Below are 18,525 nucleotides of genomic sequence, written 5' to 3' on the forward strand. Positions count from 1 at the left end.
TTTTTATAGGAGGACGTGAGAGCTATATCAACTTACTGTATAAGTTGATAGGCTGCCAAGCACAAAAAGAAAATAATATTCTTTGAGCTTCTTACTTTCTATATAGTTTAGAATTCTGTTCTTCAGGAAAAATAGGAATTTGACACCTGTTGTATGAAAATGACGAAGTTAAAAAAGTCTGGCTTGCTCAAGTCCATACATTTGCTGAGTTGATCGGTGCCTGCAACATGTCAAGGCCAGGCAGAAAATGCAGGAACAGGGATCAAAGTTTCTAAACTGTCAAGTGACTCCTTAGCTTTTCCCATCAGAGAGATTACCACCAAAGGTTGTGCATTTCTATGCTTTAAAATTACTATGAAAGTATCGCTGTAGGGTTGTTTCTCCAAATCTTTTGTGACAGTTATTTCATAGAATAAAAACGTCTCCTTCCCAACTAGCTGAGAGCTAGGTCAAGCTGTTTTTTTTACCCTCCTGCCTGACAAAAATCCTGCAAACTGAACTCATTAAACACCACCACCAAAGATGTGCAGATCTATAGCTTGGAAAGCGTAAGAGCATGCGTGATAGATATATAGCACTGATCTGAGGCTTTTACAGAGAGGTTTCAAAAATACTGAGTAGAAATGGTAAAACTTTAGCAGCCCAGAAAAATTTTCCCTCTGCAAACTACTCACACATTTCCCAGAAAAGGAAAGACTGGAATATATTCAGTTAAAATTGACAATGACTACAGTGGCCTCAGCATGCTTTCAAACAGAGACCGATTTGATAATGCAACATACATTGAAATTAAAGTAAACCAAGCACGCACAGTCAGATTTATTGTCTCCAAAATTTAAACTCGTCTTTCCACAATGCCAAAATGCAACAACAAAGAAATCTACAAAGAAATGTCTCATTTCCATGTATCAAATGGATTCTCATTGCAGTAAGCAATAATACTTTTCAGCTGAGTGGATGTAATCTCATTTGGGAATCTGAGAGAAAGAAAGAAATGCCCTGGAAATAGATGGCACACTCAACTGGATCAAAGCAAGCTGGGGAGATGATAAGCAATATCTAGGGAGTCTTTTGAAAATTAGACGCAAGAGCTGTGTTTAACACAGCTGGAGTACGAAGACAAATAAAACAGTACCACGGATACGACAAATAAAATGTTCAGTAAGACAGCACAAAGTCAGGAGTTGAACTGAATGGAGACAAAAAGAGGGTGAGAAATCAGAAGAAGCCATAGTCTCAGACTGAAATTATGGTGGAACAGTTTCTTTTGCTCTTCACAGTAACTCAGAAATGTTTTCTTGGTTTGAGGAGGGGGCGTGGAAAAAGGGTGGGAAGAAGAAAGGAAATAGGAATTAAATACATATGAAATAGATGAGAAATGTAACTACAAGAGGCTAGTGGGAATTTGCTGAGCACTTGTGGCACATCAGTGAAAAAGGATTACTTACTCATAGCTGTTTCCTGAAGCTATATATTGAAACATCCACACGCTGTTCAAGCTTTAACTTGCACAGAGACAACATGATATAGCAGTGGATGGTTGTTGCACATTTTACATCACTAACTAATCTTCAAAGAACTTGGCACAATAGTAAAACCAAATGGCATATTGTATGCATTTCCAGGTAAAAGTTTGGCAAGTGGAATAGATGACAACAGTCTCAGAGCGCAGTCACAGAACTAACATGACTTTCTCCCCAAACCAGACAGCTACAGAAAATGTTCTCAATCCCTTAAGCATAACAGATCATAGACAACATAAAAGGTTTAAATTGCAACTTCATTGCAGAAATTTGGAACTGAAACAAGTATTAAAAAAAGAAAGAAAGTAATCAGACTTGTGCAGCCATGGAAGTATAGAGTTCAGTCCTGATGGCTCCCCAAAATACAGAACAGCTTTGAATGTATGTTGACAGGTTTAAGTATAGACAACATTCCTGCTCCCTTTTTAGCTTATAATTACTTTAAGCAGCCTGACTTAGAAAGTTATTTAGAACTGTGACCTTTTTGACAACAATCACTATGTCTTGTGGTAAAACAGATTATTTAGCAGTCCACAGAAGGCACAAGGTTCTTAAAGAATAAGGAAGCAAAATATTAATGTAAGCTGTCACTGAAATGGGTATGAAGAAGTCAAAATTTTAGGGCATAGTTTACTAGTGATGACAGTGTTAAACCTGTGAAAGAAAAAAATAGTCCTATGATCTCAAATCATTCACAGCATACTATCTTCAAAGATCTTGGAAACAAAAAACCAGCTAAGAATTGAACAGTTGAAAGGAAGCAACATTAATTTCATGATGAACATAATTAATTCTTAGCATCTACGCACTGCCATGAAACAAGTCTGCCTCTGATCATCAGTTCCATTAAAGAAAACTACCTAATCTCTAGGCTTTATTAGAAGCTAGTACCATGCAAAAAAATTAAAATAACCCTAAACCTGTTGTGCAGATGAGTACTGTTGCATTTGTCTTAGAAACATACTGTAAGAGAAAAAAGTTTTTGCTATTTTTGTTCTATTTATTCATAATTAAAAATGGTTTTGAACAAGGTCCAATAGGCTAAGGCTTGGAGGTTCAGAACTAAGTATGCTGGTTCAGGCAGGTCTCAGAGGAAACACGATGCCACCACCTCAATACTGTGATGAATGCAGCTATGTAAATGCTGTCATTTGAGCTGGATTAATCTCAAATATTTAATTCATAACAGTTTTTTGACATTACAAATGCAATCATATTATGGAAGGAAACCATCTCACAAATATGATGAGGCAGTCCCTGGGTGGTTTATAAGCCACCAGACTTCTGAATTAAGGAAGGTCAAAGAATAATTTGCAAATAAGTCATTTCCTTTCTGAGATTTCTACTACTTAAATATAATTTAAAAACAGCTGTGAGTAGTAAACTGGTAAATATGAAATATCTCAGGAACAAATATGATATATAAAAGAAGAATTGCTTCAAACATACATATCTAGAACTTTAAACTAGAAAGAGAGGTAAGAAACACCATCGCAATTTTAAGAATGCATACCTTAAGTATAGCTCTTAAATTTTTATTGTAAATAAATTTCTTACCTTTTAAAAAATAAATGATTGTTACTGAATGTTTTGAAATTTATGCTGTCTCAATACGAACATTGAACCCTAACTTTAAGTAATTATTCTTTTCCAAAATTTACCCTCTATTCCAAATGGAAAACATGACACATAAAAAAAGCACCATCTGAATGAGGATAAGTAAATATTTTTTTGGATTAAGAAAAATATCATACGGTATTCTTACATCTTCTAGACAAGAATTTTTCAGCTTGGGAAGACATGAAGTAGTCACACCACTCACTAACGGCTTGACAACTGATACAAAACATTGAGACCCAAGCAGAAATGCACCGGCTGATGCTTTTGAAAGCATTTTAAGTCCTAAGCCAATGTTAAATTAAGGCCATTTCTACTGGTAGGTCAGCAGTAAGAAAAACAGGTTTAAAGGCAGTCATCACTGAAGAGCGACCCACAGCCAAGTTAAGCTACCTGCCCTACTTGGATAAACCATGGTAAAAGACAGAAGCACAGATTCCTCTTATGTGTGCCTAAACGCGGAGACAGAAAGCAGCATGTGGCAGTGAGAGAGGATGGAGAGCAGTTGGGCTGGCACAGCCATTGAAAGAAAGGTTCATGAAACTACTGTCTAAATTTAATTTGTGGTGAGGAACAAATAAAGCTGAATGCAGACGTAAGTCAGGTGAGTTTCTGCTGCTGAAAGAACAAATCAGACAGTAAAATCTGTCAGATTGATAAAACCAAACAAAAGAATACAGCGAAAAAGAGCAGGTCTCCATAAAGCAAGAAGTTTCTCATGAAAGGTTTACGTCCTCTTAATAAAGCAATAGATACCATTGTTTGTACTCCAAAGAACACTGAATAATTTAAGCAGCCTTTATTGATGTTTAGAACATGAGATAAATCAGCATCAGAAAAATCCCCTTTCTTCAGTTTTGAAAAAATGAAAAGGGAAACATAAATTGCTAGACTTGTTCCACAAGAACAGAATGTGCAATTTGCTGTGAGAATGGGAGCAGAAACAGTAACTTTTCTAGAATTCTAAAGAGCCTAGAGCTGTTGTCCCAAAAACATGGAGCTAGTAAGACTAAATGTGTTTACGTATCCTGATTTTGGAAAAGACATGTATCTTTACACTGTAGGAAAAAACCTAAAAGTTACCTGGTCTTCAATAAGGAAAAGTGGATTAAAAGGTAGGCATGGCTATTTGGAAAAGATTTTCCATACCCGTATTTGAAGAAATCTATGGCAAAGGCTGTCAAACATCTTGCTCATATGATATTATAAATCTCTTATCGGGTGTAAGAGATAGTATGTACCAGCAGAAGTACACAATGACAAACACAAAGTAAAAAACAAACAAACAAAAACGAAAAAGAGAATGAAATGGGCTGCCCTCATTCTGCAGTGCTCCAGAGAGTGTGTTTTGGCTCTCACAAACATACAGCTTTGAAAAAAGAAAGCCGATGCGTGATCTGAGAATCAATTAAAGTTTGGTACTAGAGGAGAGCCAAGTATAAAAAGAGGATGGAGGTGAGTGTGGAACAACCAGAGTGTAACGTTCCGAATGGCCTGAACAGTGGTTCAGACATGGGTCTGAGTAAAATGAATGAATAAAAGTGACGGTGTGAAACGAACAGCAGTTCAGCAGGGACCGTCACGGCAAAGCACCAGTGCAGGTCAGGCAGTTCTTTACCAAAGGCGTAGGTGGCTGCAGTGGATCACACGGAAAGCGCAAGTCAATGCCGCGTTGCTGTAAAAATACAAGTATCATGATGCACAAAAAGCAGTGGGACAGCTAACACTGGAAGAGATCGCCAATGACAATGGTATCGCTTTCATTATGGGAGCTAAGCCCTTACAAGAAGTGGTTAGACGTCCTGTTGGGGCTCATCAGCCTTCCTGAACGAGTGCACACACTTTCTATGCTTCTGGGAGAGAAAAGGTAGAAAGGTGCAGGGAAAACATAGCTAGTCTGACTTATTAAAGTGAGTAATATAAAAAATAACGTTGACAAAAATCACACATTGAAGAAAAAAAAAAAGTGAGTATTTAGATGAGAAAACAAGTCAGTTGAAAGCTGGCAAGCCCGTGAGGAGCAAAAAGAAGTAACAGATGGAGGAGACATGAAAACTGAAGTAATTGAACATGATCTCACTGAAAGGCGAAGATGGAGAGAGATGTGTCTCAAGAAGAGCATTATTTTATCAAGGTACACTGTGACCAATTAAAACATTATTTCGCATCATAATCTGGTTGGGAACCTGATAAAAATGTGTGGAGTACATTTTAATTATTGCTCGGTACAATAACTTCAATATTTTATTTGACTAGCAGTGAAATAATTTCAATTTTCTTTTCTAGCTTTTTATAAGGCACTATTAAAAAAATCCTTGCGAACAACAAAGTAATAAAAAAATTCCAATTAACTTTTAAGTTGGGATCTCAATCTAGGTTCTATTTGCAATATTTCAAAGAAGTGTTTTTCTCTTAAAATGGCACATTAGAAACGTTCTCAGTTCATAGGTAGCACACATCCCTATAGAAACACATATAGGTCTAAGTTTGTAAGTCTACATTTCTATATACTTGTATTTGTTAAAAAAAATATAACTTAGGTTTCCAAACATTTTAATAACTAGGAAGTAAGCTTTGTTAATGAGGACTCCATAAACTTTCTTTACTAAATTACAGTACCAGGAACACCATCATGTTTTCTATTCCATTGAAACCACAAAGCACGACGCTACCTCAGTCACCACTAAGGGCAAAACTGTCAAGCTGCGACGTTGTAGTGGGTGTGCATGTGAATGCAAAATGCTGCTCTTAAAATCCTGGGCTTCCCATATAAAACCATTTCCATTCAGATACATCTATCTAATTAAATATCTGGCTTAATTAGAACCTGAAGGCTGTCAACAGCTTCCAGAAACACTCAAGATTCAAGGTCGTTTTAAAGGGCAGAGAGTTTGTCTTTTTCATGTTGACCATAGGAAATACCAGAGAAAAAAACATTTTAGGATAAGAAAATGCTGTCCTTAAAATATGGCAAAAATCTTATTTGTATTAAATTAATTTTCAGTTACCAAATGAATACAAGGAAGGAGGAACATAAAAAATGAAATATAATTTCTAACAGCTACCAAATGTTTACTTACATTTGAAACAAAATTCCAGATAAGTTAACAAGAGTTAGCACCACTCTGTGAAAGCCCTGCAAACAAATTTCAGATTTTCTCCTGAAATACTTTAGAATAATGAAATCTTGTTTAAACAGGATCTTTAAGACACAACTGTGTAATGACAGCAAAACGAAATGACACCACTAGCAAAAGGATAAACAGTGAATAAATGCAGCATCGTGTCTGTCTTGAGAAGCTGAAGAAGGTGTCGAATCATCAAAGGACAGACTCTATCTTTCGATGGAGTGAAAGAGGAACCACGGAAGGAAAATCTACTCAAGAACACACGCGAACACAGCCCAGTCATCTCACACCATTTCAAATCTTACCCTTGATTCTGGAACCAGAATCTGCACTTTTTGAATGTAACTAACTGAAGAGTCTTATATTAGACATTTCAAAAAATTTGGTGATAGAAAAAAAAGCCCCACCACTGGCTTTAGCATATAAATGACAGAGGAATGCAAACTAAGGCACAGTACATGTGCCTCTATGAAGTAAAGCATCTTTCTTGAGCAGGAATATTTTCCCAAGCTCAATACCAAACTGTGGAATTGTCTCAGTATAATTAACCTGCTCTGTGATGGTCAGACAACACAAATACTTTATTTACATCATCACAGGCTGTGTTGATTGACCTCTATCCTTTTCTAACATCAGCCAAAGCTCCGCTTTAAGGCAGTAAACTCTTCACAGAAGAGAGGATTTTAAAAAGGATATGTACCTGCCATGTTTTCAAAGGTGCTAGGCAGGCCTGGCAAAACTACTATTTTCTCTTCTAGAGAAAGGCTTAAGCAGAAAAAGACAGAAGTCTGTCTATATAAATGTAGTATTACCACATTACAAAGAAAGCTGAAAAATGTAACGATTTCCTCAGGACTGAGAACAAATAGGAAAGCATGAGCATGAGTTTCTCAGTTTTTGAAGAAATCAAATTAAAAAGAGGTAACAGAACAGTATTGAATAAAATGATGAACACCCCTCTCCACTTATGTATAAAACTGGGTATTATGAACCTTACACACAGGCTTATTGATCATGAGACTAAACTACAGAAATTTCCTTGCAGGTAATGGAAATGAAAGACTTCAGAGTTGAGTTCTTTGAAAGAAGTCTACTATTCAAATAAGCAAAAGTAAAAATCCTTAGCTCAGAACCCTCAAAAGAACGTGAGGAACAGCACGCCCCAAGGCAGTATGCAAATGACCACAGTTTAAAACAAAAAAGCAGCCAAAATTTATACACCTCACACTAGATCACATGATGGGAGGAAAAGAAAAGCGAAGGAGAGACTATATAATTGTATTTGGCAAGTGGAATTCCAGAGTGTAAAACAAGATGGAGTATTAGACTGTGGTCTTAGAGCTGCTGTTGTTGCATTACGGGGAATGAGGCAGAGACCATTAAAGTTAATTAAACGAGTCAGGATTTATTATACATGTATTGTCAACTATATATCAAGTCTACCTTTTCACTTTTATACTTCTGCATTAAAAATGGCCCACTCACTGAGAACAGTCGTTCATTTCAATATTGTTCCCACATTTTCTATTGATTTTCTTACTTTGTTTTATGTTTGTGTGTGAAAAAGTAATTCTTGTCTAGTCATTATGAAAATTTCTTTCTGCTTAGTCTGCATCACTGAATAAGGTGAAACTTATTCTGAAGCCAAGTAACCTTCTGATGAGAAGCCTTTGTGAAAAGATCTAAGACATGGCTGTTGAAAACGACTTCAAAATCAACAGATTTAATGACTGTTACACTATGTCTCTTTTGCATTTTACCTAACCTGTATTTTAAATTTGTTGCACATTAGAGTGTAGGATGTGTTCCTTCATGAAAGAGAAAGCTGAAGAGACTTGCTAAAAATAATCTTTTTGTCTTTCCTTAGTCTAAGGAAAAACTACATCACTGGTGTGAGACTAATGTTTTCCACTGTAGTAGGAAAGCAGTTCCCATTGTGTAGCCTTACCGCTACTGGATTGCATGACCGTAAGACAAATAAACAACAATACTGGAACATTAATGTCATCATCATATAGGTGTGTAAAAAGAGTTCATAAAATTTTCCCTCTCAATTTTCTTAAAATTTATGGTAACAGAACTCAAATTTAAGAAAAGTTTTCTCTGTTGTCATATGAGTATAGATGTTATTTTGCATGCACAATGAAGAGATCAATTAGACTCATAAAACCACCAAGTTTTTATAGTTAGATTCTTAACTCTGACAGTCAACTTTGAAATGAATACAAAGATTAGCAAATTGTCATTTTAAGAACTGCACTAACTTGATGTCATTAAGACAGCATTTAAAACCAGCATTCAAATATCATGAAAAACTAAAATTGAAAACTTATATTCTTTTGAAACAAATACAACAGATTTTCTTCTAAAACTCCACACTACTTGAAAAAAAGCCAAACAATAAGGGAGAAAAGAAAAAGTTCATTTTAGATGAAGAAAATATCCTAGCTTCTTGGAAGGAATTGGAATCGGAATTGATCTTTAGAAGTTTTTCTATGTGAACTCCCACCTTGATACAAAGGGTAAGCAGACAGGCATATCATGTCAGCACAGCACGCAGTACTGCCTGCTACTGTAGTAGGTCCACAGCCATCTTTGCATTTACGATACATCCACACCCTCTGAAGTAGATTATTAAAATATTCAGTACACTGTAAGTGCCTAAAATAGTGTCTTTTATTGTGTCCCATTTGATTGTTGGATAATGGTATCTCTTATTTCAGCTGAGCTCTCTTGAAGCCTTTTTGGATCTAGTTTGGTCAAGTCCAAAGCATGTGAACGTGGTCTTCAGTGTTATAAGGAAACACACCGAACCACCCCTCATGGAAAGAAACATAAATGCTTTCCTAAAAACATGCTTATGTAATTTTCTTTGCCACCACAGACAGTAATAATGTTTCAGTGTTGCTAAAGAAATTAAAATGGTCAGAACATAGATCTACAGTAAAAGAGAACTGCCCTTCGACACATCGAATGTATTATTGAAGCAACAGTTCAGGAGTCAAGTAATAACAAACAGCATCCGGGGCAATGTATATACCATCTACCTTATCTTGAATAAAACAGGTAATATGAAAAAGTGATTAACTCTCTTCTGTTGTCACAATGAGTATACGATTAGCTCTAGTTGCTTGATACTACCTTGAACTGTAAGAACTCAATTTCTTTATTCCCACTTGCACATTCTAACAAAAACAGAGTATAGATGAAAATTCGATAACAACGTTCTGCCTACCTGCCACACTGTGTCGCAATAAAACAGCATCACAACACCCCTCTCTTTCAAGAATATTCGGTAAGACACCAAGATCAGTAAAACTTGAAGGAAAACTTTAAATATTGACCATAGATGTGTATATAAGAACATTTCAAGCATGACAACAGAACAATGATATAATTTATGATACCACATCAACAAAAATACAGTCCAAAGAACATATGAATGGATAATGATGTTTTCATGTGCATTAAAGTTCCAGAAGCAGGAGTTATGTTTGAGAACACATGCATGCACGGCTATAAATCATGTTCCTTCTTTTCAGCCAGTAACTATACTCTAGACTAAAAATGTTTGTATGATTTCCTTGGCTAGTGCAGACAGTACACAATGTTGAATCAACATGCCAAAACAAGACATTCTTTTCTGTATCAGACAATCCCCTGATATTGCAACAGTACCCCTAAAACAGATTTGGCATTACAAGCATGGAGAAAATTCCAGAATTGTAATTCTTTGTCTCTTAACATTTCGTTTATCAATGAACTTTCTGCCATATCCTTTCTAAAGACAATGACTGATATGAGAAAATATGAGTAAAAGGGAAAATAACAAAAAATTGTAAATGAAATAATGTAAAATATCAAAATAGTTATCAGATTTCCTACAGATCCAAAAATAAAGGAGGAAAGTTATCAGGGAAAATAAGTCCCAATTAAAACTAACATGAGATCATATCTCAGTAATAGATCTTACATTGCCACAGCAAGAAAATGTTTAAAGATAAATATAAGTTGAATGCAAAATTTTCTCAACTACAGTCAAAATTATGAAATAAAAGTATGAGAGAGCTCTTTCTTCATTTGCAAAAAAAGAAAACAGATATATGTTACCTTTTCCTTTTCTAGTTCTGGCTTTTTTACAGCAACCTTGTGTCAAGGTTTGAATTTCTTAAAACCAAGTTTTTTATGTTGAGTTTGGCCCCAAATCAGTGAATTAAAAAACAAAATAATAGTCTAAACATAAAAATTACTGTACTTGGGAAAAGCAGGGTTACACTGAAACGAGCTGAATATGAAGAATTTTATATATCACATAAAGCACAAAAGAAATAAAATATACAAGAGCCATAATATTGTTTATATTACAATTTAAATTACCTTTTCAGTTTATTATCAGGGATCGTTTTCTACAATATAGAATACAAAGAGGGACATAAGATTTTGCTCTGATATTTTGAATAGTTTTTTTAATTCTTCTGGCAACATAATTGGATTAGCTAATACAATATTGTTTCTACAAATGAATACTTCTGCAGTAATTTAATTCGCATTGCAGAGCTCTTTTTTTACTTGGTGAGTATTTCACACCTTAGTTATTTTATTGAAAAGAGTCGAGATTTCTGTTTCAGGAGATCTCTTCACCCAATAGAAAATATAATTTCACAAATATACTCTCTTTTGTAAGTAGTGTAATGGCCTTTCTGAGATCACAGTTGTATTACAATGTATTATAAATATCTAGCTTTAAAAATTGATTTAATTTCAAACTAGTCTAAAAAGATTCCAAGCCAATGCATTTTGCATAGTAACTGTATATTGTACTTGTCTAGAACAATTTTGCATTTTAAAATTGTTCTGTAAGGATTCAATGCACAAACCCTTTAGAGTCAGCAGATTTCATTTGGCATTGAATGGATACTAAAACGGATCTCTGAATGAATACTTCTCAGAAGTACGTAGTGCTATTTTTTACTGTATCATTATAAAACCATTACAGATTTACATTAGAAATCATTCAATGACAATTTTTTTTAAACAATTATATGTTAATATACTGAATTTCGGCTTGATTTGATAATTTACCCTTCCTCACAATATGAAAAATTACACAGTGGAATGAATTTTTTTCCTTTTGGAATCAATAACTAGTTGTGACTGACTTCAGATATGTCAGAACTCAATTTGTTGCCTGTCTGAACTGTATTAGTTAGCTCTTTTTCTTTTATCTTCATGTGTTATAGCCGTAATAGAATGTAACACACCTATTGTAGCTGAAAGCTTCATGTAAAATATTACATACATTTTAAAATTGCACTTTCTGCATTATTCTGATGCTATACAATGTTTACTTTCATGACTTCTCTGAAATTCAGATTAATATCATGCAATTAAAACAAAAATATCCAAAGCGCTTAGTTGTTTAACTTCTGCAATTCTTTAAGACTGTAATTTTAAGATGAAGGGGGGAACAGGAACTTACCTACTTGGTACTTTGGGAAATAAGTTGCCATTTGTCCACTACTGCATGATTGTCTCTTATGCCTTTTTCTTATATTTGTATCAGTGGTCTCCCATTGTGGACTTTTTCTTTTGTTTATTCTGATAAGAACTTCAGAACTACCAGCAGGATTATCATCATGGTTTACACCACTACTTAAATTTCTGCTGTGAAACTGGTCATCCCGCCTTTCAGTCACTTTAGAAGAATTAGATCCTTTAGATGTTTCCATTTCATTTTCTTGTTTCATTAATGCATTTTGCTTAGTAGAATGGGACCTTAAAAGAGGAGTTCTTTTTTCTTCCATATAGGCCTGATTGCTTTTACTTTCAACAGCTTCAGGAGAATAAATGACATTATTTAACTTAAATGAATTGTGCTGCTCAATATGGTTGATTTTTCTCAGAAATATTCTACAATCTTTAAAGGTTTTGGCTTTCCAAGTATTTTGAAACAGTTTATCTCGACTTTGTTCTTTTCTAACGTTTTGTTGGCAACAAATTGTTCCATTTGTGTCTGCATGTGACTTAAGTATATTTGCTAAACCAGGATGTGGGTTAAAGTCAGAAGATCCCATCATCTGTTGAACAAATGCATCTCTGGCTTCATTTTCAGTTGGCAAGAGGCTACTCTGAGTTTCTACCAAAGTCTGAGTGGGCTGGATGTCTACTGTATTTTTTTCCTGGAGCTTGGGCATTTCATCACTGGTTTCCCCACTTGTACTTTTAAACAACTGGCTTTGGCAAAAGAATTGTAAATTTTTCTTTTTTGATTTCCAGCCTCCAGGAGCCTGTTTATACAGCTTTTTTGTTTGTCCCCACCTATCACGCTGTAACTTCTTAAATTCATTTCTTTTTAACCTGGCTAACGTGAAATTACTTTTCATGCTTAAGACTGGAGAACTCACCATGTTATGTAATATCTGTATTTTCCCTGCTGGTTTTGAAGGAGAGGATAGTGCAAACTTTTTAAAGTGCTTTCTGAAAGGGCAAGTACTAAGATCGGACTGTTTAGTTTCCATTTTTATTTCTCTAGTACTAACTACTTCTAAAGGATTGCGAGCATTTGCCTTTCTCACTAGAGAGAGAGACTGTGTTTCTGTAGTTTGCATAAACCAGGTGCAGAGCTCATTCATATTACACTTTTTCTGAAAAAGCATTTTTATAGGTGATGTTGCAAGTTCTACAAGGCAGGAGTCTAAAGGGTTTGACATTTCAGCATTACAGTCTTGTTCAATGGGATCCCTTTTTTCAAATACACATTTATCAAACTCATTTCCCCCCACTCGCAACCAGGTATTAGTTATCTGTTCAAATCTATTATTTAGTTCTTCCAACAAAGTGTCACTTGAAGTGGAAGTAGCCCACCACCTGAGAGAGGGATTTGAAGAAAAAATGGGATCCGATGATATTTCATTAATGGGCCCAAATTCACCATCCTTAAGATCCTTTTTTGCACTTCCTGAATTTCTCAGTTCTGAGGCATCTTTGGAGGCTGTGCTCTGATTTGATTGCCTATGTTTTTCCTTTCGATCTTTAGCTTTTTTCAAATGGAGTTTATAAGATTTATGGAGTAAGGCACTTCTACAAGTAAATGCACTAGAAGATGCTAATGAATGTAAGAAATGCAGTGAGGGTTTTCTGTCTCTAGCAGAATGTCTCAATGGAATTTCACGTTTTCTTGACATTGTTGTTACAACATTGTTTGATCCATCCTCTCTAGAATCTCTCTGCGCACTCTTTACTTGACTCATGTTATTGCACAGTTGATTTTTTCTCTCCTGTGGTATGTTTTTTTCTAACGCATTCTGCTGTTGTAAAGGAGGCAAACAGTTGCTAATACTCACTTTTCTTTCCTGAGGTGAAACTCTATTAACGGTCACTGATATGCCGGAGATTTTTACTTTTGCTGGCCTACCAGGTTTTCGAATGGTCGTTAATGGTTTCTTAATTGTCCGTATAATATTGCTGCAAGGATGTGGTGATGCTAGGTTACTCTTGATAGGTCTGACATAGTCATAACCAGAGACCTCGTTTTCAGTAGAAGAATTCTGTAAGGCTTTTACTATTTCAGTCAAAGCATTTTCAGTTTCTGCATTGTGCCTTGCTTTGCTGTGGTCATTGGCAAAATTAGAATCAATGTGTTGTGTGGGCAGAATGCCGATTCCATTTAGATTACCTTCAGAAACATGTCTCTTAGTTCTTCTTGACCTTCCAAAAACAACCGTCACAGTAATATTTTTGTTGCTGTTAACTTCTTCCATTACTGCTGCATCAGATTTGGTACTTTTACCATCACTGCTAAGTTCAGATCTACGTTCTGTGCTTCCAGTCATGTCTATTTTTGGTTTTGGAGGCCGTCCGATAGGTCTCTTAACCTGCTTAACAACTTGAGGACCTATTTTCTTTGGTCTACCAGGTTTTCTTTTTAAAACTGATTCACTGCTACTGCTTGATTTTTCCACAACTTCATTGTTTTGTTTCGAGTCATTTAAGTTACTTTGACCAACTGGACAAGAGCTTGTAATTGCTTCCGCATAAACACAGCTTGACTGCTCCTTGGCATCATTTTCATTGTACTCACAATCCTTGACACAGATTGCATGAGAAAGATCTCCTGTGACCTGCTTGTCTAACAAAGTGTTTGTGTGCCCCTGAAACAAACAAATATCTGTGCTTCCTTTAGAAGACGCAGCTGCAGATGTCAAAGTATATTTGACTCCTTCACTACTATTAACCTCTGAGACAAACATAAGCTTAATAGGACTAGAGTAGCTTAAGGGAGATGGGATCTCCTCAGCTTCAGAAGTTGTATGCAAGTCCCCATTATTGGAAGTTGAACTGGATGAATCAAAGGTCAGAGAATTCAAAAGGCTGTCATTAATTTCTTGATCTATAACCATTTCTTGTTTGTTTGTTGCCACGTACATAGTTTTGGTTTTATTGCCGCTTGGCGCATGTGAACATGGAAGGAAGCTTTGTCCTGTGCATCCTGTTTCACTCAGAGTGAAAGGTAAGCCTCTTCTAGCATTATCTTTCAATTTTTGGCTTATTTTGTAACTATCCAGCAATGAGGAGTTAGTCTTTCTGGCTAAGTTTATTGTATCTTCTAAACGCTCTACAACAACTTGCAGATTTGTATCTCTCACAATTTTGCTTATATTTATGTCACTGCATTTTTCAGCACGATCATCTTGATTTATTTTCATTTTTTCCAAACTTTCTAAAGACTTTTTTGCATTGGATGAATTTCTAAACACAATATTGTTTGTTACATACACAGAATACCATCCAGGAGGCACAATATTACGTTTAGTTCTGCCCAAGATTCCACTACTCTCATCCTTTAGAGGAATCTGATCAGTCTCTCTTAAGGTTGCGCAGTCTCCTTGTGTTTTTGCAAGCTTCGTCTGGCTGGCTGCAATAGCGCTGTTTTCTGAAAGAACTAGAAAGCCGGAGCTGGTTTGAAAATTAGTTAGAGGTAGTTTGAAAGACTCTGTTTGGTGTACTGGAAAGCACATTGGTTTGGTTTGGCAATTCACGCATGGATTACTTTCAAGATGTTGCAAAGCCTCATCTTCTATCGCAGTTAAACTGTGTCTTTTGTTTGGATATATTTTATCAAAGTTTTTAGTAGATTTCTTTGCATTTCTCTCAGAAATTGACTTTTTTCTTACAAGTGTTTCATCAAGGCTTGCAAGCTCCCTCTTGATTTGCAAAGACTGTCGTCGAATGAATGGTGAATCAGGAGAATTATACGTTGCAAATAAAGTTTCCTGACGCTTGCGAAATCTTGTTTGGATAATTTTATTTTCCATTTGTTTATCATGTTGGCGAAGTAATTCCATAAAGCTGTAATCACTCGCCTTAGCATTATGCAGAAGAGAAGTTATGAAGTCTCCTAATTTGACATCATTTTCTGGTGCCCTGTCACTGCTAGAAAGTTTTACAAGATTTGTTGCTATATCTGTAGTGTCTATGGATTTTAACTTTTCATTTATACGGTCCATTAGATCTTGAAAAATAGCAGAATGTTCACCTTTCTCAGAATTTATGTAATAATTGTTGCTTTCTTGGTCTGTTGATAGCAACGCTCCATCTGAATATTCAGTCTCTTTTTCTCTGCATGTTTTACCTTCATATTCAAATTCTCTTTTGCTTCCTTCAGCTGGTAGGAGGGATGGAGGCTGGTTGATGGATATTTCAAGCTTGTTATTGTCTAAAGTTGGAAAATCTCTAACTGATCCGTCCGATGATTCAAATTCTTTGCTCTGTACAGGAGACAGTGGAGGTGGTGATGGGCTGCGAGATCTATTTGAATTTTTAATGCTGTTCAAGAGATCACAATCCTTAGTTGAATATGTACATGCTGCTGCTTTCACAGAATGCCTGTTATAATTTTGCAGTTGTTCAGCACAATACTTATGAGAACTACACGCTTTGTTCACCATTGTCTTAATACATCCAATCGCTACAGCTTGGCATGACAAAGAATGGAAATCTTTAATACAAACAGACAGAGGTGGTAAACAAGTGTTTGGTCTTGGATTTTGTAAACAGCACCTTTTTGTCAGCACATGTCCATTGCAATTGCAAAACGAAATGTGAACATCTTCTTCAGTAACGGAACTGGGAGTTTCAGACTGGACCAAATGCGTTTGCTTGCAACTGCAAACTATAGGAACATTTTCATCTTGTATTAAAAATTTTAACATAGCCAAAGTCTGTTGCCAGTGATATGAACAAAAAGACTCCAAAACTTTGTTTAATGTTGATTTTCCTTTTTCCGAATTAGCAGTTTCCTCTGAATTTGCATCAGCTGTTGAGCTTGAACTGAAAATGAAAACAAATCAAAACAAAATATAAATTACAGTAAAACACCATATCTAATGTTTGTTACAAATGGTTAAACTCAAGCCTAAAAAGCCTGAAGTTTGTAAAACAGTTCTGTTTTATTTGCACTACTCAATCATACTTGCAAGTGTGACTAGCAATGATGTAAATCTTATCTATAGCAGTGATAGCCCTGCCATAAGAAAAACAATCAGGAAGAAATTAAGAGACAAAAAGAATAGTTGGAAACAGCATCTCGTCTCCAAATGTAATTACAATAACGTTAACTTTCTGATATTTCGAACTACCTTAGTCATTAATGAAGGAAAGCCTCACCGTGAACCTGAGGAGCTTAGCGTTACTCCCGTTTCACAAACTGAGGCACAGAGAGGGTAATGGACTTGCCTAAGGCCACAAGTCAAGGTTGTGGCAGAGGCAAGAATGGATCCATCTCTCCTGAATCCCACCCTAGGATATTCATATACCGAAGTGTATTGAAGGCTCTTCAGGATACTCTTAGAGATCCTCCTCAAGACGTTTTTATTTATCTATCTGTTTTTAAAGAACACTTAAGAGGCTAACAGAAAATGCAAAAAATAGCCACTTGCTACTGTTACTGTTCTTTGCAGATAAAAGCTTCTAGTTTTTAAAAAAAATGCAGTGGTGCACCACAGGCTCTTCACTGCAACATATTACACACCTACATGTGTGCATGCACACGCACACACATACGCACGGATTCCTTCATTAAACAGAAACAGATATAATCACCACTGGAATAAATAAATCCTGTGATAAAGGTCAATATCCTTTAAATCTCAAATACAGGGTAGACCTGTATCTAAATAAGACTTCTGAGCAGTCGTTCTCAAAGATATCAACTCAAAATAAAACCACTTATAAAATACTACTTTAACTATTTAATTAATTTCTTATAAATTATTAAAACTAATGTCACTACTTACCTAATCAATCATTTATATTGAAAAGCTGACAATTTTCCATGGTAGAAATTGATACAGATATTTCTTCAATTAAATACAAAATCCTTATGCTGGATAGCAACTATCAACAGATAGTTAACACCTAATTCAAATGTTTTACTGAAACCATTTGCATGAGCAGAAAATGTTAGAAGAATTCTGTTTTAGAAAAGTATGTATAGTTTAAACATATCACCAAACTCTGAACATGACACTAACTTTTTGCCCTACTATGATCTCCTGTAATTTTTTGTATTTAAGCCTGTACTTTGGAAAATTTTCATTTGGATTGGGTTTACAACTGTATTGATCAAGGAACAAACATATTTAAAATTTAATATAAAGTTATATATTTGTTAATTAGCTCATACCCAATATTATTAGCATCAATACTAACTTTCAGCTTCAGGTTTCTTATTGGAAGTTATACATACAAATTTGTATTTTTGTTATCCCACGTGGATTTTGAAGTTTATAGAGTTTATAAACAGTCAACTATGCTTAATAACTTCTCATGTTTTTTCCTTCTCCTGTAATATTTAGTATGAAGGCATATATATTCAAAATCAAGCATCTAGATGGTTCTAACTCATAAAAGCATAAGATAACTGTGATGGTACTAGTTGAAATTGCGATTATGTTTAAATTGAAATAATTGAAGTCCTAAAAAGAAAAAAAATCCTTTTTGCACTTGCAATCTAATGTAAAACCACCATTATTCAAGGGCATGTCATTGTCAGGATTTAACTTTCTGAAACGCCACTACACTGAGAAGAGTCTGAGTGTTACTCAGTCCAACAAACTCAGGAGTCACACAATGTGTTGAAATGTATCACTACACTTGTGAAAACAAAGCTTCTTCTAGTAATGGAATTATGGAGAAAAACTAATTGCTCTTCCCACCACTATGACTTTAATTAAACAATGTTTTGAAAGGCTAGATAG

At 35.3% G+C, this 18,525-nt stretch overlaps 1 protein-coding gene across 2 annotated transcripts in view; it reads right to left on the reverse strand.

Annotated features, from left to right (window-relative positions):
* Nucleotides 1–18,525, reverse strand: part of LCORL (ligand dependent nuclear receptor corepressor like) — an 82,015-nt gene that overhangs the window by 3,764 nt on the left and 59,726 nt on the right. The window contains exon 7 of one of the 2 annotated variants that reach the window (XM_086611654.1): nt 11,752–16,597. In XM_086611654.1, coding sequence (XP_086467780.1) covers nt 11,752–16,597 — 4,846 coding nt within the window. Of the gene's footprint in view, nt 1–11,718; nt 16,598–18,525 lie in introns of those variants that run through there. The other variant, XM_086611655.1, reaches the window with a different exon arrangement.

The sequence above is a fragment of the Tauraco erythrolophus genome, chromosome 5 (genome assembly GCF_009769465.1).
Source record: "Tauraco erythrolophus isolate bTauEry1 chromosome 5, bTauEry1.pri, whole genome shotgun sequence".
Lineage (NCBI taxonomy): Eukaryota > Metazoa > Chordata > Aves > Musophagiformes > Musophagidae > Tauraco > Tauraco erythrolophus.